Genomic DNA, 26475 nt, shown 5'->3' with positions numbered 1-26475 from the left:
CTCTCCTGGAAACCAAAGAAAAACCTAAGATATTGTGGGTTTAATCCTTGTGAATTCAATATAAAGTTACCTTGTTATTAGTAGTGCTGGATTAATCCTTTTTTTTTAATTCAGAAAACTACAGTTCAGAGCAGAGAAGGGAAGGGAAAAGAAGGGATCAGAGCGAAGCACATGCTTTTTTTTTTCAGATCACTTCTATAGTAGCTTCTTTCCCACCTGCAATACAGAGGCCTTTAACACTGTCTAGAGCACAAGGTACTAATATAGACAGAATTTAATCCTATCCATTTTATTGTCTTTTCATTTCAGAAAGTTGACTGCTAGCTTCACCCAAGAATCATTTGACTTGATTTCAAGAGAATTATCCTTCAGACAAAAGTGTGTTTCTAGGAATTTGCAAGACTGGACCTAAATCAATGACTATTTATAAAGCAATAATTGCAGTTTAAATGTGTAATTCAAAAAAAAAATTGTTAAGCTGCACCAAAAGTGACATGTTTAATTATATTTTTTGCATTCCTTTGTCTCTGGGATTCAGACATCCTGACATGGTTAACAAGTTCTGCTACTTGTATTTTCCACCTCATATCAGTACAGGACTGGAGCTTTGATACTTGGTCTAATTGTTTCCTCCTGCCTCACCCACACCCACACCTGAATCCACTTAATGTCTCAGGAAACCAGCAGGCCTCGAGTTCACAGCGTTACAGCAAACGGTGTGTTTGTGGCGAGGAAAAGACTATAATCCCAGACTTGGCACTGTAAGGCAGTATATCAGAAAGTAGTTTCACCAAAAAATTACCAGCCAGAAAGACAGTAGAAACAACCAAGGCAGATACCTGTCTGGTTAGTTGTAACTGGGCAGAAATGATCACTCTTTTAAGAAATAAAGAGGAAAAAGTGACCTTTCTATATTTCTGCAAAGAATATTTCTCCATATTCTTGCAGTATACTGCAAAAAAACAACCCCAGATAATAGTAAACTATCTGGAGAAAGAGAACTTTTGCATGTTAGTTAGTGTACTTGAAGAGAGAGAAATACAGATTTTTTTTTCAGCCATGCTCAATATTTACTTTGAGACGTATTTGATAGCATGATTTTTAACTATTCATCCCCAGTGATTTTTATTTTCTCTTCCCACATTTTCAAAGATAGAAAGCCATGTGATCTCCAAGCATGCACACTCCTACTATTTCTCCTGCCTCTCTGGTAGACACCAGCACGAACCTGTGTAGTTTAGGACTCACCCCTAACAAGGGTGGAACCAAAATTAGAGAGGCACCCATTTTTGGTAAGCAAGCTTGTAGATGCTAGAAAGCTGAAACTATAGATTCTGCCCCTTGCAGCTTTTCAGGAGGGGCTTGACAAACCAAGTATCGGGAGTAAAAATAAATTCAACTACTGAAAGAAAACCCCAGCTCAAAAAAGTATGGGCCTCATTTTCCCTTACCTTCACAGACCCTCTACTCCAAACCCATAGCGCACAACCAGCAGCACATCCTGCCGGCGCTCTGCTAAGCTGTAAATACCTCACGGGATATGGCAGCATGTGGAGGCACATGCTACGAAAACATCTGACTGCCCTTTACTTCTTCCCAACAGCTGCTGGCTGTGAAAACTTTATAGATCATTAAGAGTGGACTGGATACACAGCACTGAATGCAAGGTTAAGCACCTACACTGGAATATACTGACAAGTGTTTTTGAATCAAAGTCGTAAGTTTCAATAATTTTAAACAGGTTACCATGTAAAGTCAAGTCTGGGGAGCAGTGGAGATCTGTTTCAGAGTTTAAAAGGAAAAATCCCTTTAAAATTAATTTTCTCTTTCAGATAGAAGTCCGCTTATCTTCACAGCTCTAGTAATTACACTGCAGGACTGAATTTGCATCAAATTCAAAGGCAAAAGGATGTATTCATATGCTAAGTTTAGGCACCTGAATGTTCTCAGTGGTCCTTTGGAGATGGTATCCGGTTCCTGCGGCTCCTAAATGCCAGTGCCCTGAATCATGTCCTGGTCAGAGTTCATTGTTGTTCTGGTTACTGAACTCAGACTGAAAGCAGAAGCCTGGAGGACCTCTTTTCCTCATATCCATAAGGTGGCTGGCTTTGTGCATCAAGTCTTAAGGCTGCTCCAACTTGTTCTCCTTCAGTGCAGTAGATTTCTTGCCCATTTTCACATCATTAATTTCATTTAAGATTTTTTTTAAAAATCTGCAACACTTACTTAATGCTTCATTTCATCCTTTTTTTTTCCCTTTAAGCTCTAAATGTTTTTTTTTTGCCAAATGCTATTTTTTTCTTTGATCAAATACGTTTTCTGATTGCTCTCTGAGTTTGCACATCATTTTGAATTATTTAAATATGGTTTTGGCCACAGTGCCATCTGCAGAACAGAGGCATTGCACTAGAGATTTTCACCACTTGTATTGCGATTACCACAGTCAAGTAAGTGTTTTAAGAATCTTTGTGGTATAAAAAGAAAATAGCATCACCGTGTTCAATGCCAGCTCCTCTGCTGAAATATTCATCACCTAAGTGATAGTTATGTGCTTTTCCAAAGTGTAAAACACACAGGCTTTACCACAGGGAGACTCACTATGCTCAAATGTGTGTAGAGCAGCTGGAATTACTGAAGTTGGTCAGTTTTAAGAGTGTATATTTTTATTAATGTTATATAAAGATCTTTTGAAAAATAACATTATGAAAATCTCAGAACTGATGAAGCAGAAGCCTTAGACCAGTAGCCTTGATCTGGGCCTGAGCTTTGTGGGGGGGTTGTGAGGAGTTAGGGTCCTACAGGAGATGGAAGGGGATGGAGGAAAGGTGAGCCACACTAAACAGCCCGTGCCTGCATTACTCATCTTGACCGCAGAATCATCACGATGTTGCCGTACAGACTTAACTTGCGCAGAAATGTGCAGAAATGAAATCAGCAGGGCACTTTGCACCATCAGTGCAAAACACAATACCAAAATAGACAGAAGAATAGAAGGTGCTAGAAGAGTAAGTTTGCTTGCTTAGTTTATGCTTCAACTTAAAAAAGTTGGGGGGGGGGGGGGGGAAGACACCCAAAATGAAACATGTTTTCTTCCCAGAGTACAAGCTAAGGATCCACGGCATTTCAGAGCTTTGTACTGGGCTTCTGAAGCCTATCTAGTTCAAATGATTTCTCCTCTTTTTTGAATTGAATTGCAATTTTGAATTGCTCTATAGGTGCAAAAACTATTTCCTGACTGGGGAAAATGGCAAAATTCCCATAATCTTTATTCAAAAGCAAGTGATATTCCAAGACTGAATAAACACAGAAAGACCAGATTAAACAACTCAATTTATAGCTAATATATGAGAAACCAGTTGTAGGCCTGTTTTCAATTCATATTAGAAAGACTTATGTCATGAAGGCTCTGCATCAAATTTTCTTCACCTTCGGAGGAGAAAAACACATACTTTATTTCAACCATTAAGGAGATAAATCAGAATTATAGGTCAAGACTAGCATTCCACCAAGATCAAGCACCACCACCCCTGGTGCTAAGTGCTATTTTCAGCTTTGGACTATGAAGTCATCTATACAAACATACAATTTGAAAACCGCAAAAGACTCTGCAATGGTCTACAAAAGGCTCAGAATAAAAACAAGAATCGCATTTGCTTTTGTCATGCTAGAAAATGTCCTATGGGGTTAAAATAAAGTCTACTTGTTGCTTCTCTTGTCTTACTCTACATTTCTATCCCTTTCCTCCAGCCACACTTCTTACTCCAAAACAGAAAATGACAAAAACATTTCTGACAACCAACAGTATCTAGGATACCTCAGAGCTCTGATCCCTGATCTAATTAAAAGCATAGATTTGCCCTGGAGAAAACCATGCTTAAAATGCTAGGCAATAAGTGATGCTGCTCCATCATACATCGTATTTATTTATTGGCACATCCTCCTCGTATTTTGACCACCAGACTGAGGGAAAAGAGAAATTCTTAGCCTCGGCCAGATTGTCAGGGATCACTCTGATCTGCTGTCTTTTACAATTGGACCCAGAACATTTAATAAATTCCTCATAATTTGAAACTAGGGTACTGGCAAAGGGCTGGATTTTTCTGTTTCATACTGCAGTTTTGGCATTTGGTTTTCTGCATCAAGTTTTCAGGGTTTTTTTTTTTTTTTTTGGTGAGGAGGATTTTGTGGTTGATGGTATTTGCATGTATCTAGAATAGCTATTTCACTCCTTTCTAACCTTATATTGGTATATTCATGTTATTTGTTGGCTAATGTTGCTCACACATCAACTCAGTGAAATGTCATGCTACAGAAGTCTCTAGAATTAAAAGAAAATAAAACGTAAAAGCTCTGTAAGACAATAAGACATTTTATACTTTCAAAAAATGTAAATGGCAACTACAACCATAGCTAAAACAGATTAAGTATTTATTATACAACTGTATTTCTTTTTTGATGATATTTGCTTTTCAATGTAAAAATTAGTCAAGATTGCATTTGTGCTAAGAAAAAAAAAAAGAAGCCGTAGCTTTCACCTGAAACATTCTTTAAATGTCTATGAGATTTTTTTTTATTTATTTTAAAATATCATCCTGAGATCTATTAAAACATCCACTGTTTCAGGGCTTTATATTTCATGTTTATAAAGCATATTGGACAGACACATACCTCTCTCTATATTAAAAAGGAAATGATAGGTTTCACAAAGAACCATACAAATACCTTTTTAATTGAAATCATTCCATTTCCCCTATGTTCAAGTCCCCCAAGGTACCAAGCTATGAATTTCAATGAGAGCTTTGAAAAACAGTATTTAATTAGTGCTTTTCTGTCAGCCCTTCTCCTATCACTCACCTATCTGTTCTTGTTTCCACAGTGACATGTAACAGCAATTTAATATCATACAAAAGGAGCAACATTCTTTAACAGATAACAAAAGTCTAAGATAAATTAATTCAAGCTAGTTTTGTAGGGCTGTTTTTCAAACCACAGCTTATTAAAATTCCCATATCAAATAGTGCCTGTTTTTATTATGAAAACAGCAGGCTTCATTCATACAATAACAAGTCACTTTGTACCCAAAGGAACCGAAGGCTTCAACATAGAGTTACAAAGCATAGTATGAAAATGAAGCCCTTGCTTTAGAATACACTAATGTTCTTATAATGGATAATCTGTTTTATCACTATTGCATTTCAGCTGTCAATCAAAAAACATCATCATGCTGTTCTTCATGGGACATGTAAAAGATGAAGAAAGCACAAAAACCTCAAAGGTCTTATTTCTGAGTAAGGACACAGGGGCCTCTGAATCTCAGACAGGGCCTTTCTTATGTTAGCACTAGCAACTGATCCCCCCTCAACCAAAAGAGCCACCAGTGCACACGCAGGTGTGATCTTTCCCTTCTCCTCCAGACAGACATTAAGCAGCCAGAGTACTGCTAGAGGACACACTATGGAGCTTCCAGTCCAAATCAATAGCCATTTGATATCAAGTCCTACTCTGTGCAGATTCACAGAGAAACACATCAAGGGCCATCTACAAATTCTTTTCAATGAAGTCATGTCTTCTAGGCGTAGCACAATCTGCATTTCACCCAGGATTTCACAAAGAAAAACACTTAAAGATCCTGTTGGACAGACTGGAAAGAGAATGGATATCCACAGGCAGAAACCAGACACTGATTGATTCTTATCCTCTAGGATGCTCTACTTGACAATATTGACCCACCTGGCAGTGAGGGGCTGGCTAAAGCAGTGTAATACTTTGAACCCTTCATAGAGTGACTTACTCTTTTGGGAGTGGCAAGAAATTACAGTTCACCCTAGACCCTTCACTCATGAAGTTGCAAAATGGATCAGCTCTTTGTTGGTCTCCTTTTTTTCTCTTCTGTCCATGTAGCTGCCAAGTGAACTAATCAAACTATATAGATAGAAGAATATACAATATAGGCAACTCATGGTCTCATCTGTTTGCTGCTTCTACTACACTTGACCATCACACTGTGAGCAGCTAGGAGAAATGAGTTCTTTGATGAAGCAGCCTGACTGAAGCTGAAAGTTAGCAAACAACGCAGCTGGACGTGGGACAATATTTTGACTGGAGTGCAGACATGCAGACACACTGTGGTCTCTTTTGGTTGAATGTTAATTGGTTGGTTCTATCCCAACTTGAAGAATACCCTTGCATTCCTTGCCAACTAGACCCTCACACAGCAGAATTGACAATTAGCACCTTCTATATATCCTGACTAATGAGGATATTGTCTAATAATTCCGGCTGCAGTAGTTACAACTTTATCCTCTTTCATTGCAAGCTGATACACTCAGGCTCAAAACATTTAGGGTTTAAGAAATGCTGTTGATGCACTTCAAAGAAATTCAATGCATCACCTACATTAGCACATCAGACCTGGCCTCCATTTTCTATGCTGTCTTTCCACCAAGATGACATCAAATTCTTGCCTCATATCTTAAATGATTTCTACTTGCAGTTCCTCACCATCTTCAAAGAAATTTAAAAAATGTCTACTGTAAAGACCCCAGCTAGCAACCAAAGCTTTTTGCAAATGTGTCATTCTCCCTAAGAAAGGAAGAGTTGATCTACAGCAGAGACACACCATTCAAGGAGGCACGGAGATGAACAGGAAATGAATTATGAGATCCTGCATACACTTCTTATGGAAAAGATGTACATACAAACAAGCAAATGTGACACAATGGCTATTGATAACGCAGATTAATACTGCAATGTTTATATACTAAAATGATAAGCATATAAGAACATATATAGAATGGAATAGCATTACAACAGACAGACTAATGCTGCTTGATCTAGATCCTGGAAATGTAAGTTCAGCTCTTGGAGTAACTGTAGAAAGAGGTCATTCATTCAGACGAATGTTCCCACATGTAGCCTTTAAACAAATCTCAGCATGACTGACAAATTTTTTTAGATGCAGAGCCAGAAATGGAACAGGAGATTTTAAGAGGTGTGATGATGGGTACTTATTCAAAGCACACCTGTGTTTTTACACTATTTCTCCTTTCAAGTCCATGCTTTACCTCACACTAAATACCTTCAGAAATCAGAAGATCAAGGTACCAAAGTATTTTTCAACATTTGATAAGGGTTAGTGTCCACAATAAAGTATAGAATATTACATGAATTGCTCATTACTGTACATCCTTCTGCCCTCAATCTTGGCTACAACTCGAGAGTCAGTATCAAGACACTGATTTTGATAGCGAGACAGCAGAGAAGGAAGCCAGCAGTAAAAGCCACAAAACACCACAGGAGGGTGCTATACACAGCCACTGTATTCATCTAGCAGGAACAGTTGAAGGCAGCATGATTTTATGCTTTCCATGGGGGCTCAAAGAAGAAATAAGTCCTTTTTCTTCACAGCATCTCAGAATGAATCCATCTATCTGTAATCAGAGTCCCCAAACAAAAGGGCAACAGCAGCATTAGCCTGATATCTGTGTTGGTTGTTACACCACTGCCAACTGAGGCCCATTGCCAGCAGTCAGAATTAGCTCAGCAAATGACTAACTCTGAGTCTGTATAAATATTTTCCTGTATGTCTAGTATGACAGAGAATAACTCCTCTCTACAAAACACCACAGCTGTTCCTTACATACTTCATATATCTTCAGATAATTCTAGAATGAAGTTTACTCTTAGAATGAAGTTGCCGTATGAAGGAATATATGCTTTTATCCACCAGTATGTAACAATAAATCTAATTGAATGCAAGCACAGATTACTGTACCCAGGTATGTTTATTTTGAACAACTCATTCTGTTACTTTTAGGTGGATAACCAAACCCGCAGCACTATGTTGTACACTGTACAGCATACCTACCATTGCCTTAAGTTTTACTAAGGCAGTTTACTGCAATTTAGAAGAATAATTTTGCATTACTAGTCCCCTTCCCCTCCCACCAATGAAAGTCCGGTTGCATTGCTATGTAAAATCTTATAAAGATAACAGGACCAGAAAGTATCTCATGAGATTTCTCATAATTTTCCAGGGTATAAGCAACTCCCACTATATGCCAGTGAAATAGAGAGTGCTCACCACTGTATTGCATCTCATGGATCCTGGGTAATACAAAACCTGCATGTATTCCTGAGACTTTCTTTGAAGTATCCTCCAGCACAGTGCAGGTTCTGCTGTCCAACTGTCCACATTAAGTGGACCTGAACCTGTCTTTTCACCTTCCCATCTCAGTGGTTCTTGTGGAGAGTCCCCAGGTCTGGGAAGTAGGGTTTGCCAACTCAACTTGCAAGCAAAGACCTGGAATTCCTCTGGTTTAAGCAGCACTTTATCCCCTTCATCCTCACTCATCCCATTTTATTCTCTTATTCGCTGAAGCTGATCTATTAGCATTACCCTCCAGGGTCAGAACTGGTGCTCCCAATCCTTCCTCTATGTGTCGGTTTTCTTGTTAACTCTCTTAACGTAAATGTTTGTCAGCAGGTATTTGGAGTAGGGCTCCAGTGACAGCCTGGCCTTCCTCAGTGATTAACATCCCTTTCAAGCGACTTCTCTCATTTTGCTCTCCTGTCTAAAGAACAGCTCCTACTTGTAACTTTGCCTCTTTTTTTTTTTTTTAATTTCTCTCTTTTTAATTTTCCTCTATGATGGAGCTTAGAAAGGGAACAATTTCATTTGCTGTTCCATCTTTGTCCCTAGTTGCTTGCAACCATGTCAACTCTACATAACATAAAACTTGAGGCCTTTGCTTCCACCTGTCTTTCCCCTCACACTTGCTCTGCATTCCAGTTGCTCTTCAGAGAGATGGTGAAGGGAACACAGTCCCTAGCTCCTCCTTTTGCTCACTTGATTCTAGAGCTCATCACTACTGTGAGTATTGATGCTTGAGTCATACCTGGGTCACACTGTATGCACATCCTATACAATCCTTGCCTCTAAGCACCTGCATCTAAAGACAGATAAGCAGAAAGTTCAAGCCTCAAGACTCCCGCCCTTATCCTGATAATATGTTATCATGATTTAGCAGTGTTTTACTTTTCTAAACTGAACTACGCTGTGTTTTCCACTCCTGACTTTTCTGACTACGTGTTCGCTCCTGTAATCAGTTTTGTACTTTTCACCTATAAGTTTCTTGACTCTTTTTCTGATGATTACTATCCTCTGGTTTACTCCTGCATCCCATCTATTGACATGGGACTTTCTCAGTGAAGTTGCTCGCCTGGGGAAGGGAAATTCCTAGTTTGCTTCTCTGTTCTATAGGATACAAATAGCCTGGTATGGAAAAATCGCCCAGGTCAGGCAGAGGAAAAATATTATACATGCCAGTGTCTAAACCCTATCAACTACTGTATGACCTCAGATGGATTAATGATGTACAAAAGCACTCCCTTGGAAATTCCACTGCCAAGAAAGCTCTTATGCTTGGATTTCAGTATAGAACAAAGCAGGACTTTTAGAACTTTGGTACTTCTACTTAGTTGTAGTTCTCTGAGGAAGGAAACAACATACCCGTTCTTAAATGGGACGGCTACTGCAGGAAAACCCATCATCAAACTCAAGAGAGAGATTTCTGGATGGGGGTAGGGCAGTATTTTGAAGCAATGCCCAAGAAAGAGCCTAAATTAACACCTCAGTAAAGATGGACCTTAAAACACCACTGAACCTTTTGCCCAGACTAGGACAACTTTAGAGAAGATAAATGTTATCCTCGAGGTGGGACACCAAAGCAGAAGGAAAAAACACTCCTGTTTCCTGACCAGAAATCAACAAAATAAAACAACATCAACAAAAAGCAGGATTCTGCGTTTCATGTTATTTGCAATTTCTACTGGATTTTCATTTATTTCCCGTCTACAAGTGACTATGGTGGAGTTATACACAACTAAGCCATTACTGCATTTATTCTTAAGAAATTATCTTATTGCAGTGGGGAAAGTGATTCCCACATACAGGCTACACTGGACAGGATCTCTAGTTCTGAGGCCTGCTGACTGTTCCCGAAGTGCTTTCAAAATATAAGAAAAACATGCCTATTAATAGAAAACTTAAATTCTCTGTGTAAAACCTACATTTTCACTGGAAAACATTTCAGAGTTTTGCAATTGGATCTCTGCAAACCAGCAAGGCTGAAGAACACATAGCCTTATCCAAACAGCCACTGCAAGTCCAGTTAAAGTCAGTGTAAGAGTGTAAGAGGAAGTTACTTGGCATTCCTAGGATCACCTTTACCCTATTAGCCTGCATGGAAATTCCAAGATCATGCAAGCAAGGATGGGTCAAGACAGCCTCATATCACAGGAGGGGAAAAAGCCTAGGAGGCCACACAATAATCAGCACTCAGCAGCACTGCATTCTGCAAAAGAGTCCTACCTTCTCTATTGGGGCACAGCTCTGGTTTGAGAAAGCCACCCAGTTTAACTATCACATACTAAGCAAAATTAAAAACGCAAGCCACGACCAGTTGTAGCTCTTACACAAATACAGGGGAGACTGTTAGCACATGTCATGCCAAACAACACGAATGGAATAGGGAAGATACTCAGCTCTCCCTGTCAATGTACTACTATATAGTGTAGTGCTGTATACTACTGTATACTATAGTATTATAATACAATAGAGAAGACCAAAAATAATACATGTCATGAAGAAATATGTGTTTTCCAAATTTAAAGCCCACTATCAACATTTTGTTCAAAGGGGAAATTTGCCAAAGAGATGGATACCTATTGTCTAACATTACAGACTGGAAGCAGAGAATTAGATGAAGACTTTTGGAGAAGCCCTTGTCAGGCTGCACTGAGTATCTTTTGTCATCCTGACTCTATTTTTTTGGGAGCTAAATTCAGTTTCTAACACCATCTGGGGCACACCACGAGGAAAATACATTCATACATTGCCACTTCACAGCAGGGAAGAAAGTATGGCAGCAATGACTACCGCGTGCACTTTTGTTTTAGGGAGTGGGGGTTGCATAGGGAGCAAAGGGGGAATTATCAGAAAGTTTTTCTAAAGGAGTGGTGCAGAAATGCTAACTATTGAAAAGACATTTTCCCTTACAATTTTGTATGTAAAGAAAACAGGCCGCTGGTCATCCTATATCCTGTACAAATACTGGAAATGCAAACTGTCTGGAAAGAAGAAACAGAATGCTATACGCTGGTATGTGCACTAATTCATTAACTACTCGGTGGCTCCAATCCAGCAAAACACTTAAGCACATGAATAGTCCCATCAACAAAGGCCTGAAAGCCGGACCATACATTAAAGCAAAATGCAGTGTAGGCACAAGCCTCTCCTCTGCTTTCAGAGAGACCTACAAAACCCCGAGAACAAAACCACTGCTGCCTCCCTTGGGTACACCAGGCAAGGAGCGGGGTCACAGCAGCCACATTCAAGGACAGATCAGGAAAATGTATTTACAAAATGCACGTGTATTGTATATACAAAGTTTAAATACATGTGCATTAGTGGTATTGCATATTGTTTTCTAAGCATGGTAAAACTCCAACAGATATGCAATATCTACGGGCTATTTATTTGTGAAAAACCTCACAACTTTTGATTGTTGTTGTAAGATAGGTTGCTGCTCTGTGAAGATGGAATATGTAGCTCTGTTTTCCTGAAGTTTTCCTCAGAGGAGGAAGCTGAATAAAATGTCAGCCTGAGAGATGCAGGAATCCTAGCTTACACAAATCAAATGTCAGAGTTCAAGCCACTGTGATGATAACATTTGGCGAGGGCGTAAGGGAGAGAGATGAGTGATTCACAGTCTGCAAGGCTACATTACAAGGTCTGGGTCAGGGGAGAAGTGAGAGGTGCTGGAGAAAGATGGCTGTAAAATGGAGATGATGAATATATTGTCATTTGATAAAAGTTACCTGTTATCGAGATTTGCTCAGACGGCGCCACCATTAAGGCTGTCAAATAACATTTTCTGGTGACCTCAGATATCCAGATCTTTCATTATCTGAGCAAGCAAATTACACAGAGGGCTACTTTGGAGAGCGGTTAGATTTTCTGCTTTTCCTACTATCAGCATTTACCTTCGCCAAAGAAACTTTCTTGTTTTGCCCTCTATATACTGCATGCAGCACCAAACAGCCGGCATGCAGGAAAATGCATTTTCCACAAACCAGCAAATCTGATCCCTTTCCTGCCACAGAAGTGTTTTTTTTTTTTTTTTTTTCCAGGACACCCAGCATCAGATTTCGTGTGGAGGCACCTGAAATAGCAAGCCGGTATTATTAGCCACTTAAGACCAAATGATATCACCAACACAATGCGTGGAAGCCTAGCCTACCAGCTGGACTGCAGAACTGGATAGTCTTTAAGGGCAATAGTGGAGTGAGAGTGGAAGAACCTGCTTCTTGCACAGATCTATACGCTTTGCTGGCACATGTAGGGTAAGAAGCAGTCTGTGCGCACACGTATGACTCCATTGCTCTCATCAATGCACTTGAGACTTGCAAAATAGTTTCTTCATTTTAAAAACAATGGGCTGTCTTCTGTGCCTAACTGCTTATTGCTATAGCGTAGTTCATACGTGCTTCCCACTACAATAACTATCATTAGTAGCATTTTGACAGTCATAGTTGCCCCGCACACATATTCTTAGCTACTGAACTGCCTTTAATCTACTCGTCACATACTGGTTTCCTTTTGGCACTTTTTACCTTCTTTTTCAAAGTTCTGTGTAGCTCTTAAAGGCACTTTTGTCTTGCAGATTAGTGAAATAAATGGCAAAAGTCTCGCATAGAAAGCAGAAAGTTTACACTGGTGGTACAGTTATTTACAGCTTTCTTAACCCGTGCACATGCTGCAACACAAAGAAATAATCGCAATCTGTAACATCTTCTGGATGGATCTCTGTTGTTAGCAGACATTCACAGTCTCCTGACATCAGGTCAAATCCCTCTGAAATGGTGGAGAGTTTGCAGACTTCTGAATCAGTTTGATTGGACTTGTGTCTCATCTCCACTTCAGAGAGAACACTACAGCTCCGACTGGAGCAGTCTTTGCCTTTACAGATTTCATGGTCTAACAAAGCTATATTATTTCATCCTAGTTTCCATTTATATACTTAACAACCGGCATTCTGCTCTCTGGAAAGAACAAAGAGGTGAAAGGAGAGGATAAAAGAAGATGAAGATACATTGGCACAGAGCTGCACATGGAAATAAGCATGACATCTGCTAGCAGCATAACTGGTTCATAGCAATCCCTTACTTTAATGATCTCTCTCTAAGAAAACAAAGGTGAAGAAAATCCTTTGGAAGCTACGAGCCCTTTGCAAGAGGTCAACAAGACTTTGTGACAATAAATAGAGTGCAGTCAGCATTGCTGTGCAAGGGTGAACGTGGAAAAAGAGAATTCTTCTCGATAAGCAGCTCTATTTGACTTACGCACTTTCAAGAAAAGCCCCAGCTACACTCTGCATACGGATTTCTCTACAAGCAAAAGTTGTAACTGGTCAAAATAGGGGGAAAATATGTTTTGTTTGTTTTCTGATATCGGGTCTTCTTTCGGGAGAGTGGGGAAATTTTGTTTCTGCCTCGTAAAAGATTGTGGAAAGATTTGAGGGGAGAATAAATAAGAACAGGAAAAAAGGGGCATCATTCAACATAATCCCACTTCTGACAACAACGTTGCTTTTGACACAGCACAATGAGTGTTGCTCAGCACAGAAGTATCCCCACAAAGTGAGCCATAATAAACATGAAAATAAAATGAGGTCTTTACAGGTGTTTTTATAGAAAATGGAAAACAAAACAAAACAAAACAACCTCATAGCAATATTCACCAAGTGATACATAAAACAGTGTACATAAATCTTCAGTGCTGGGAGATATTTTTACATTCTGGATTTGCACACTTGATAACTAATATCAGGACGTGAATTTGACAGACAGTCAGAAGTGGTACCATTTACAGCTAGGACTAGAAAGCCTCAGAGCTGGGTTAAAAATCCACTGTCAGGACAGCAGGAAAGGTTCTTCAGTCACCTTATGCCCCTCTTACATGAAACTCCTGAGAACAACATGAAAAATACAAAGGGATTTTCCTGCTCCCACCAAGGCTCTATTTTGAAGTGATTTATCTGCAGAGTGAGACTTACTATTGGAGCTCTTTGATTTTATTGTTTTTGCTGCATTTTTACTCCGCTGTGGGGCTGCAAGGAGCATTTCAGTGAGTCCGTCACAGTTAATCCTCCGGATTAATCCAGAGTTCATTAAGCAGATAAGTGGTCAGTGTCTCCGAGAGCGAACTCAGGCATGACAGCTCCCTATCTCCTTCTGCGAGTTCTCAGAAGATTCCCCTAGCACGAGGTATTTGCAGCTAGCACCAGCTGAAGACAAATGGTAACTAACTTACCCAAGTGCCAAAAAGTCATGCTGAGATGTCCATACCAAAGCCTTTTCAAAATAAATGGTCAGGTAAATACACCATTCAGGATTCAAGCCACGGACATACATTAGGCCAGGAAAGTATTGCTCACCAAATCATGGTTTAAAACTGGCAATTACAGGATTTTCTTAATGATATATTTTTCTGACCCCAATTAGAGCAAAGTGGTTAAATGTTCATTAGGGAAGCTATTAGACCAAATTATAGCTCATCCTGGGAAGGCTAGAGGGAGTTCTGAATGTCTTTTTTTTCTTGGGCAGGCAAGGAGCAGAAACTCATACTGCAGAAAAGTGTGGGGGAAAACACAGAGCTGCCCCAAGGGCCAGGCTGGCCAGTCTCATTTCCAGGACAGCTCAGCAGCCCTTTGGCAGAATTCACAGGACTTTTCTTTGCTTTTTCTGTGCCCTTTTCTTGGAAAGCTTCCCCAGACCCAAACATTTCAGGTGATTCAGAAATGCTACCGGGAATGTGCTCCTTTCCCCCACAGGCTTCATGCTTGTCTCAGTTCTCATATGATGGCTCCAGCCGTGCCTCTTGACCAGGGTGCTTCATGGACACCCGCAGTATGTTGCTGCACGTTACAAGAGATGAAATGTAGGTGCCCAGCCCCTGGAGGGGCCCAGCTCCTGCAGTGCCAAGGGCAGCACCTCCATTCTGAGCCTTGTTTGTTCCTATGAGCCTCCCATTCTGAGTCCACAATTCTGAGCCTTGTTTGTTCCTATGAGCAATAATGTAACAGATAATTATTATTACAGGAAGAGCAAAATTCGGTTTAGTGGAAAACCACACTTTTTTTTCAAGAATAATTTTGACAACATTTGGCTAACCTGCCCAGGCAGTTGTATTACACCTCACTTTTCAGAGCCTCCACATTCCCAAGATGAATTTGGCTGCCTTCCCAGAACGAGGGCACAGTGAGGAGAGCCACCAGACGCACTGAATTTTATTACAGAGTGACTTTGGTTGGCACCATCAGAAATTGTTCAATTTACAAGACTGAGCAAACAGCAAGCAAACAGGTGAACTACATATGGGGGAGGAAAGCAGCAACAGGACAGGATTTGCAAAATGCACTATTATCCATCCAGCTGCCTGGGCTACCCTTTGATCTTAAACATGTACATGCAATTGATCATGAACCGCTGACTGTAAAGTGCACCATGGATGAAAGTGGAGAATTAAACAACAGACCAAAAGAGTTGGGCTTAGGATATCTGCATTCTGTGCCTAGTAGGAACATATTTAAAAAAAAAAAAAAAAAAAAAAAGGAAAATGGATACTCAGTTTTACAAAACAAACTTAGTGTAATCAACATAATATCAGTTAAATAACATGCTCTGTCAAATCCTTCACAGCTTTTCTGGAAAGCTCTAATTCCTCACATTTCTACAGAGTTCTGTGTAACTTTAAGTAGATCATTTAACTTTCCTGTCTCTTATATCCATAACTTCCAGCACATGGCATAATAGTCTCTATTTCGGAGGGAGTGTGAGTTGCTGAGGTTGCTTTTGTAGAGTCCTTAGACAATTTCTGATTAATTAGGAATTTGATGAGCAAATTATTAGCAGTTCGTTTCTGAAACGGGCAGAAACTACAGCACCATTAGGGGGAAATGCAGAGTGTTACGAACCGTTCGCACCACCACCTCCCTCACTTGGACTGCCTAACTGCAAACAAATGTCAGTTTAAATAACCAGCTCTCCTTACACAAAATACTGAAATGCCAACACTCATCAGGTGAATTTCTGACAAAAATTAGTGTCTGAGTAGAGAGGCTCTTAGCCCTGGCTTGTCTGGGACTTTGCAGTTTGAGATGGATTGAAGAGAGCAGGTATTACATTCTACTCAGCCATGTTATCTGTAGGGAGAAAACCTGCCAACTCTAGTAAATCACCACCAACATTGGTTATACTACACGTGCTATGATTTAATCAGGTATAAATACAGAGGAGTACTAAAGGAGCTCTCCATGCTCAGGAGAGGCTAAAGTGCTGTTTGTCCTTGCTCAAAGGTGAATCTTTATGTTAGAATAAGGATGATAGAAGAAACGTATTTTCTGCATCCTGGTCTTGGTAAGTCAGGCAGAGCTTTTAGAAATCTTTTTCAGTCATACTATGTGTTGTGCAGAAATATCAGACAGATTCGCTGCACAGAATCAACGTTTTCATCAATGAAAATCATAGCTCAGAGAATAATTAGCTTTGACTTTGCCCAGAATTCTAACCTTACACGATGCTCCTCTCCTCATTATACTTAACCCCTGTGCTTCTTCATTTCTTAACTCGCAGGAGAAGCACAAGAGTTGAACTGTTGCAAGGGTAGCATCCTGATTGCTTGTGCATGATTAGCAGATTAGCTTTGCAATCTCAGCACATGACCCACTCCACTGAGAATAACATATTTTCAAGGCTGTGAATGTGGTTCAGGTAGCTCAATTACACTGTGTTTTAGGCAGGAAAAGAATTAGCTTAATGGGAAGAAAATTGGGAAGAGAAAGGGCATACTGAAAAGAAATGGCATTACTGAGCCAGGGAATGAATGAGATAAAGCAGACATATAGATTTTACTTTGTGCCTACTGTCCCTTCCTTTGTTCTTCAATCTCTTCACTTCATTCCCATCTGGTGGCTCCCCTCGCCTCTTTCTCTTACTTTCTCTTACTTTCTGTTTAGCTGATAAACTCTTTGCTTTGTTCCTGTGAGCTCCCTCTCAAAAATACAGCATGGTACTACCACCATGTTTCTGCCATGAAACATCCACTGTGACTACGTGTTTTGTGATGTCCTCTGCCCTGCACTTGCCTTGCCTGCTCACACTGTAATTTTTCCAAGTTTGTGCAAGCCCTAGCACAATCTGGTCTCATACTTGCCTGGCACTCAAGTAACAAAACCCAAAATACCATCAAGAAACAGTTACAGCAACAACAATTTTCCTACCTAGATATTCTTCAGATGTAAAGCTCAGCGTAACATGCAAGTATTCTTAAGCTTGGAGAGATAAATACAAATATATTCCTTCTCATTTCCATTAACTCCTAACTTACATCATAATAGCCCAGGGCAACCTCAAAAATAATTACATGGAATTTAATAATTAATGGAATTAATTAAATGCATAGTATGCATGCCATATAAAGGAGGGTAGAGTATATATGAACAGGCATTTTGCTTTATATCCTGAATTCCTATTGGTTTATTGTCAAAAATACATTGTGGCATCAGCCTCTAAAGAGTTCCTTGCTAGATCACATCTCTGAGATTTGTCATGAATAGCAGAAATGGAGAATAGGGTCCACAATATGGTCTGTGGCCGATTTCTCGCAGAAGGGGAAACAGAGGGAGACATGCATTTAGAGGCGCACAGTCAACAGACAGGTATGAAAGACACCGAGCATCTTTCACACGGAACTCTGAGTTGGCCCTGAATTCATCATCATATCCCTAATGGCATTAAAGACATACAGCATGACACACTATATACATCATATACTTAAACAGACTCCATTTGTTGTGTACATGTGTGAATGGAAGTTTTTTTCCAGAACACTCTGGCTTAATATTCTCCCCAGATCTTTCTCACCTGATGTTTCAGTCAACTGGATGCTAGAAGCCTTTCAAACACGTCAGTTCTTTTATTTAGTATAATCCTGCTATATCCAGAGCAGACATACAAGCAGAATATTGGTTCACTTCCAGTGCTATTGAATGATTGAGTGTGAAAGCCCCCTTTGCATATTTTCTCTCTTTTTTTTTTGTTTGAATGTATTCCTTACCAGTGTGTTTTCCCATTCGCGCGTATAGCTTTCCCATCTTGTCAGCACTGCTAGTCAATCAGGAGCTGAGCGACAGACTGTTCCCTGCACTTTCTGTCACACAGGTGTGGAGAGATTTCTGATCTGACTTATACACTCCCTGCTCCCCCCCAGGCTGGCTGCCTGTCACGCTGCTGCAGAGTGTATGCAACAGCTGCTCCTTCCGTTCCGAGACTTTCTTTTTGGTATGTACGGCATCATTATTCCTTGCACACTTCTTTTTCCACTTCAGTTTCATCCCCTCCCTACCAAATGGCTCTAGCATGAGTGCCATCCTCTTACACTCTTTCTGCTCCTGGCTCAACAAGGAAACACATCTGTGTCCTACTAGATTATTTAGCCAGTTCTGCATCGACTTGTACTACCGTTCAAGCGGCGGTACAACTGACATGCCTTCGCCTCCAGTACACGATAGCCTATGTTGGTATTCATTTAAACTGATATTCATTGAACACCTTAAACATGAAATGCTGTTCTTAATGACTGAGAACTACTGACGCTTTTGATGCCTTACTGAAAAATCAGTTTTCGTGGTTTTATTTGGATACTATACTTTTACCTCTGTCCTAACCTTTCACCTTATAATGTCTTTATGGTTACAAAAGTGCAGCTTTCCTTCACAGATGAAATTAAACTGTATTTCACTTGCATTGATTTTACACTTGTGTAACTTTACTGATTCTACTAGTCTTAATCGTAAAGCACTGATACCTGGCAGCTGGGAGATCAGGCCTAACAAAGTCTAGTTTTTACTTCTATCAGGCACTATCACCTTGTTGTCACAAAGTCCTTCCCTTCCAGAGGACATTGCACAGAGAAAGCAAGTCTGAGGTGCCCTTCCCTGAAATGAAATCGTAGCAATTTCTGTAGGTTATATATACTTTTTAAAGCTTACAAACACTTCTAACAGGGCACAATGGGATTTAAAAGGTTTTATTGATTTTTTTTACCCGAATACTTCTTGTGTCCCATATTCTAAGAAAGGTAATCAAAGGTTTTCAAATTTGTCATGGTAAAGCATAAACACTTCAGTAATCCATGCTATCTGAAAGCATATTTTTTATTTCATTAAAGGTTGTTTTATACACTGGATATCTAATATATACTATATATACACTGTATGTATACACTGTATATATATACTATATGTCTAATATATAGTATATAAAATATACCATATATTCATTTTTCTCTTCAATATTAGCATTCTAATTTAAAGAGACAAATAGGACAATCCTATTCCAGCGAATGGGATGCCTGTACTCAGGGTAACTGTGGCAGAGTATATTCAAGCAATGGAGTAATTTAACTGGTTACATCATTGTGAAAGAGTTTTCATGAAAGAGTTGAGACAGGAAAGTCTGTACTTTGTAAAGTTTAAAACCATGCTGGCAACACTTAATTATTCAAAGTCATTCTTCCCCATTCATTTAAATATGAATACGCTGTTGTGCTTCCATAGAACAAACACCTCTGTCCTTTAAAATGCTTTGCAGGAAACACTGAGTCACAATAACCTTCTCGTCCAGAGTCACACAAGGCACGAGCACCAGAGAGGGGAATAAAGTCCACAGTCCCAGCTTGCAGACTTCTTCCCTGGCTGGGGATGATTTTTTTTTTCCTTCCTAGTAGCTCTAGCACTATTCTGCCATTATAAAATCCCACTGGATTTCAAAAAGCAGGTGAAAAAATAAAAGTAAATCATGGAAAGTAGGAAAGTAAAAAACTGAACAAAGGCAGTTTTATAGTCCTCAGAACAAGAAGAAACTCAGCAGTTGGGTGTTGGCTCACCAGAGGACTCCAGTGCTGCTACTGCACAGTTAACAAGGCTTTAAGCACATAATCAAGTTTAGCAGGTTACTGTGTATCAGCAGAAGCACAGCAACTTTTCATAAACACATTCAGCCCATGGAAAATGCAAGGCAATTTGACTTAACATTCCTCTTTCCTCAAGGACAAAACTGTTGCACTTACAGTGTGGAAGGGGACCCGCAATTTTTGAAGCTCAGAGCACAGCAATTTGGTAACTTGATTTTGGGTGCAGAAACCCCCAACTCTGCAAAGAAGGCCCGTCTAATGGAATAAGGGGAAGTGAAAAAGCAATTCCTTGTGAAATGGCTTTTTAACAGGCTTGAAAATGATGGTGACAACCATGTAAAAAGCTTTTCTGCTGTTTGACCAGACCATCATAATTTCTAGACTTCTATAGCCCAGTAGTTCTGCACCTCTTCTCCGCTCCACTTAAAATTTACCACTCCTAACTGCACCCACCTTTTTCATTTATTTGGCACTAGTAGTATAAATTACTGTTTTTTTTAATTATTAGCAGATCTAAAATCATTAATATCACTATATTTTGAGAAAATGTAAGGTTCAAGGGTTGGAATTTAAAACAGCAGATGCCTTCCTAGCCACAGAGTTCCAGGCATATAGCTAAACTCTGTCTTGTTTTTTGGTCCAATCCAGATTTTTAACAACTTTGATATCACTGGGACATTAAGCCTCTGGTCATGTCAGAGGCTTTGCTGAATTCGGACTTCTTGGTCTTTCCAAAGCAAGGGAAGACATGCAGTAAGCTACTCACCTGACTGGGGCACAGTAGTAGTGTGTGATACTAATCTCCACATTTATTAAACACATGCTCCCTCTGGAGCTGGAGATGTTACAGTAACAGGTTTTTAATTCCTTTTAAGTCATGAGGAAATACAAATGAGTCTTCAGTATAACTCACAGCACTCACACCTACTATGGCAATTAAGATGTATGAAGATAAACAACCGCCAAATTTTCCATATCATTTACCAACCATATTCCCCCTCTTTCTGCCTCTCTGTTGTTGCTGTCATTACTGCTAGCAAACCAGTATAGGCAAAAATAAATGAGGTAAGTTGTAGTGGGCATAGCCTCTTCCCAATAGATACTCAAAGTTAAATGAAATAGCTGGCCAATAATGAAGAAAATAAAAGAAAGCAGATGTGGGGAAACCAGGGTGTGCACTAATGTCAGCCTGGCCTCCCGTCGGTATAAAATTCATGCTTCTCTGTAGATCATTAATCCTTTTTGTCCACAGGAAATAATGAGAAGGCTTCTAAATGTCAAGCAAACATGACATTTGAGACACCAGGGCGATGTAAAAAGGCCCTATCATGAGCTCCAGGGTGGCTTTTAACCACAGCCTGTGGGCAGGACAGTGGTGATACACTGTCCACCTCCAAAGCACCGAGGCTGACACAGTGCAGCTCTGGTAGCCAGACAGCTGCTGGCAGCAGCTGACAGTCCTAAGGAGGAAGCCTCCTCTCAAGGAACACATTTCCCTTGCCTGGCTAGTTAGCAAAAAGAGACATATTCCTTCCTCCGCTTACACCCCTGCCTTCCACGAGTATCTACTGCCATTTTTCAGACTTGAAATTAGGGTATCAGTGTAAAGTGCTGAGGAGCTCAAAGCACATGAGTAGCAGCAGCCTCACGAAGGGCTGAGGCTGCGCCTTGGGGCTGCGGATGGGGCATTGCTTTTGCTGCTGGCTCTTCTGCTGTAGACTCACTCTACCTCCAAATGCAACCTGAGCACCTTGCATTTGCAAACAGGAAAGCAAAGGTGGTAGAGAACTGCATGCAAAACCTTGGGGTAGGTTATTTTAGACTAGCTGAGGCCTTGAAGAGACTTTTTGGTGATGATGATGTCAAGGCCATGGTGATCAGGTGACTACATATGCATATTTCAGAGATAGAAGTGTAATCCCACTGCAATTAATGGCTCTTACTACGCTCAGAGCCAACAAGCTGCTGGAGCACACGGCCTGGTCTCAGCCTCTGTGTTTGGATGGCAGTGCTGGATGTGTGTTAGGCCTCGGCTTACCCACCCTTGTTTACCAATAGAGGTATAGGCACAGGCCTATACCTAGGCGTAATTCTGGCTAACTGCTTTCATCAAAGCATTGCTGTATTTTTGCAATCCAAAAGTTTCCACAGAGGCACTTACAAGTGAGACAGAGGAAAGTGAGTAAACAGGGATACTTAAAAAGGCACTTACTCCCTCTGCATGCATGTTTACTATTTGCAGCTCAGCTTTGGCAACTAAAATAGATCACTTGTCTCATTTCCTTCTTCCCGCATACCCACCCAATGTATTTACGTGTAGGATCACAACACAACAGTGTAATGGTTACTCATATTGAAAACTGCCACTTTATTTTTGAAAAGTTGCAAAACAGTTCTTCATAATACACTTCGCAACTGATTCCTGGCTTTTTTTTTTTTAGACCTTAAATTATTTGATGGTGTTGCTTTAATTAAATGATTGTGTCTTATTTGCTATTTTCTTTATAAACAAGTTATCAGAAATACATTCATCCCATACATCTTTATTATTTGCATGCAGCAGTCAGCCTTCAAATCCCTCCCCCCGCTCTCCTTCCTGCAATGTAGGAATCCTCTTTGCCATAAAAACTCACCATCTCCCTCAATAAATCTGTTCCTTACAAAGAAATTTTGCCTTTAGAGCCTCATTTTTCATTTATTTCATTAGTTTCCATCTTGGATAACTAAATTCTCTTTTATTACAGCTGGGAATTTTTATAACGTGCAAATTGAAATAATGATTGTATCACAGTGCTCTGCAAGTGGTTTTTATTAAGCTTCCAGCTACTATTCCTTATTCCGTTGGATATCTTTGTGTCAGGGTTGCTTTACGCTGGACAGAAGTTTGAACAATTTATGTTGAAAAGAAAGACTAAAAACCTATTAGATAACAACCGTTAAAATACATGAGTTGATGGAGCTTAATTGCATGTTCACGTCAAAACCAAGAAGCCTCAAGCTGCTTAAAGTTTAACAATCATTCTAAAAAGTGGAACTGTGAATATATTCTATAGTTTCACATTTCTAAAAACCAAAATTACTAATTATCTTTAAAATTCTGTGTAAATAGGCACATGATTTCAGAAATACATTTTCAGTTCTGGAAGCTCAGGTGGTTTTGCTTTCCTGTCAACAGAGTGACTAAATTCTGAGTGACTCTATGTTCAGGCAGGATTTTCTGCTTAATTTTAGAGACTCATAATAATTCCAAACTATTGTGTGGCTTGTGGAAATTTACAGCATGCTTCTGGTTTTAATCACCAGACCCATCTTGCTACTTTACCTTTTTCTGTTCCCTACCGGTAAATGAATTTGCTAGCATATATTCCCATTGCTGCCAGGGTCACCAAAAGTCTGAATGAACACATAAAGAGGCCACTTAATTGCAAAGATTTATAGCTGTGATGTTTTCTTTTCTCTCTTTCCACTCAAACTTGTCTTCCCTGCCTGACATATATAGAAAAAGGAGAGCAGCTTATTCCACTCAACATCAGCAGTAGACTAGGACCACAGTTCTGCAGGGATTCCATATTATTATACAGGTGACAGAAAAGCAGTTTTCTAATTCGCCCTCGTCAGGGTACTGAAGGAAAGAAAAATGCTAATATAATATCAGCCAACATCAGTCTGCAGTGAAGCAACGGCAAAAGAAGATAATCTACATAACTTCCTGAAGAAAGCTTCTCATTTTGATTTACGCTTTGATAGCAGGCTCTCACAGGTGGAAGACAAGAGACCTTTTAAGCAGTCAATACACAAGAGATGTTTTTGTGTTTTGGAAAGTCTGGAAGCACAAAACTGCTGTTTGTTTGAAAATCTCTTCTCTGCCTGCCCCCAGGCTTGCTGTTGCAACTCTGCATTTTTATGTCATACTAACCTTTTTCTTATTTATTCCTGTACTACACATTTGCCTAGCAAAGAAATCAATCAGTTCCATCCTACAAATACTATAGTTTTCAGAGCTCTGGGGGATAAAGGAAACAAAGAACAGTTTCTGCATTTCTTACTAAACAGAGTTTTTCTCAAAAGCACACATCACACGCTGAAAACTCACCAATAGAGCGATGTATGCAGGTATGCTGGTTATCACTCAGGAAAAAGCCCTCTTTGCACTGGCATTCATAGCTGCCCATTGTATTTACACAGATCTGCTGGCATCCTCCGTTGTTATCTTGACACTCATCAACATCTACGAGAGAGAAGAAAATAGTACAAAGTAATACACAGCTTCAGAACATATATCTAACTGAGCAGGGAATCCACCAAAAGGCACACTGTAAATTAAGCTAATGAGCACTACCCAGACCCCATTAGAGTTAATCCAAATTAATCCATCTAATTCTTTTTTTCCTGCATCCTTGGTTTAAAGTTAACATTAAAAGACCAGTGGGGAGGAGAACGCAGCTCAGGCTCCATGCGCTCTGAGCTGCAAATTGATTTCCAATGCGCAATGAATGTTAACGTCCTAAGAGGGCTGTGACCCCATCTGCCAAGCGTGCTGTTGCGCTCTGTCATTCCCACTCTGCTTGGAAAGACATACTTCAGGCCTACAGTAATTTCTAGCAGGGGTAGCAGGCAAACACAAAGGGCATTACTGGGTGAAAAGAGTCTTTATAGAGTTCTGGTCTTGAACAGAACAGCATGTTTCAATTACTGGAGTCATAACCCCCTACTTTGTCAGTTTGTTTAATGTTGTTTAATGAAAGGAAGGCTTCTTAAATCTAAATGTTCCATGTCTGTATTGTCATTTTAATAGGCAAATATATAAAACCACAAAGGCAGCATTAGCTACTGGCTGTTTTGAGGGTCCCTGCCCACCCCCTTCACATCTCTTTGGCATTAAAAATTTTATGCTGTGATGTTTAAAAGAGACACATGTTTCAGCACTGTGAGAGCACTGCCACTAAAAGATATCTGACCCACATTCAACCTTGCAGCTCTCTGCTTTGTTCATAAAAACTCTCCCCCTTCTCCACTTCCTCTTTGCCTTGCCACCTGAGAAATACATATTTTGCTGCTTTATGGAGCCCCTTCAAGGAGTCAGCTCTTTCGCTGAGTGCACCTATATGTCAGCCAACAAGCTGGCATGTGTTTTGCTTTCATTTTCCGGGGTGGAGGGGAGGAAGCACCACAGAGCCAAATGACTTGCAACATTCAAACTAGAGAAGAGCTGACACAGCTCCCTTAGGATGAATTCCTCCAAGACTGGCCATGGTGCACTAAGGCAAAATCAAGCTTCTTGGGCCTACGCTCTTCCAGGGCAGTACAGGAGCTCTGAAGGTCAGGAGAAATTCAGCTGGTAACTAACGCAGGAATGCCTGGTGGTTCTGGCCGCTTGCCTGCTCAAGGCTGCTGTCACTGTCTGTGCTGCTTGTGTAGGTGACTGAAGTCATAGCTCTTGTCACACACAGGGAAGAGCGCCAGGATAATTATCCAGAAAAGCCAGGCGGTCTCCTCCTATCTGGAATGGAGGACGTAAGGAAAGGAAAGCACCCACTGTCCTTCCCTTCTGCAGTGTAGGAAGGAAAGATGAATAAGTCAACTTTGTAGGAGCCTTCAACTGCGAGTCATAAGGCCTTGCTGCCCCAGGAACTTTAGTGGCAACTCAAACTTGTTCCTTTAAAACAACACACCAGGATCTGGATTCTGCTCTCCGGGAGAGTAGCAGAACACTTACTGAAGTCTCAGCTGACACACATACCACACCCCAAGTTTTTCTAAAAAGTATATGGCCTTCCAATCAATCTGTTTATAGTAGCAAAAAGCATCTTGAACGATTGCCTTCCAGCTCTGATGAATAATCTGAAACAAATGCAATGATTTATAAACATTTTGTTTTTTCTTTTGATAGTAGATGCTGGTGATTTACTATTTCTGTAATGAGATAGCTCAAATTTAACACTAATGCCCAAATCCATATGCTAAAACAAAAGTTATTCCCATTCACTCAAGCATTTTTAAAAGGTTTTCTATGAGGAGTTTCTTCCAATTGTTTTCAATTACTTGCCTTGAAAAGTTTTAATATGTATTTATGAAGAGAAGGCGTTGAAGAAAGGGAGCAGCTGGGATCCAAGACAGCTATCTGCATCTCCATCATACACATAATCTTCCAATAAACCCAATAAACCTTGTCCTGGTGGTACATGTTCTCTTCTTAGGTCTCAAGCCTACACTAGGGCTGGGCTCTTTGGAGTACAATGCATTACTGCGGTCTTCAAGGGTAGTATTACTTATCCATCATGCCAAACAATCTATTCATCCTGACTGCCTGAAAAAAATTAAATTCACTTATTTTTCCCAATTAAATCACTTTATGACCAGCCTACTACTATTCTGTTTAGGGAGTGAGCTAAAAAGTCTTCTGAAGTTAGTAGAGAACTCCAGGGAACCTCAGCGAACAC

At 40.1% G+C, this 26475-nt stretch overlaps 1 protein-coding gene across 1 annotated transcript in view; it reads right to left on the bottom strand.

The window, feature by feature from the left end:
• Positions 1-26475, bottom strand: part of SCUBE1 (signal peptide, CUB domain and EGF like domain containing 1) — a 183642-nt gene that overhangs the window by 116722 nt on the left and 40445 nt on the right. The window contains 1 exon segment of the mRNA XM_088525634.1: positions 24129-24263. Within this exon segment, the coding sequence (XP_088381760.1) occupies positions 24129-24263 (135 nt within the window).

The sequence above is a fragment of the Tinamus guttatus genome, unplaced genomic scaffold, assembly GCF_059628265.1.
Source record: "Tinamus guttatus ecotype Peru unplaced genomic scaffold, ASM5962826v1 Tinamus_guttatus_pri_ptg000229l, whole genome shotgun sequence".
Classification (NCBI taxonomy): domain Eukaryota; kingdom Metazoa; phylum Chordata; class Aves; order Tinamiformes; family Tinamidae; genus Tinamus; species Tinamus guttatus.
Note: the sequence above shows the minus strand (reverse complement) of the source record. Positions and strands in the feature narration are given on the sequence as shown.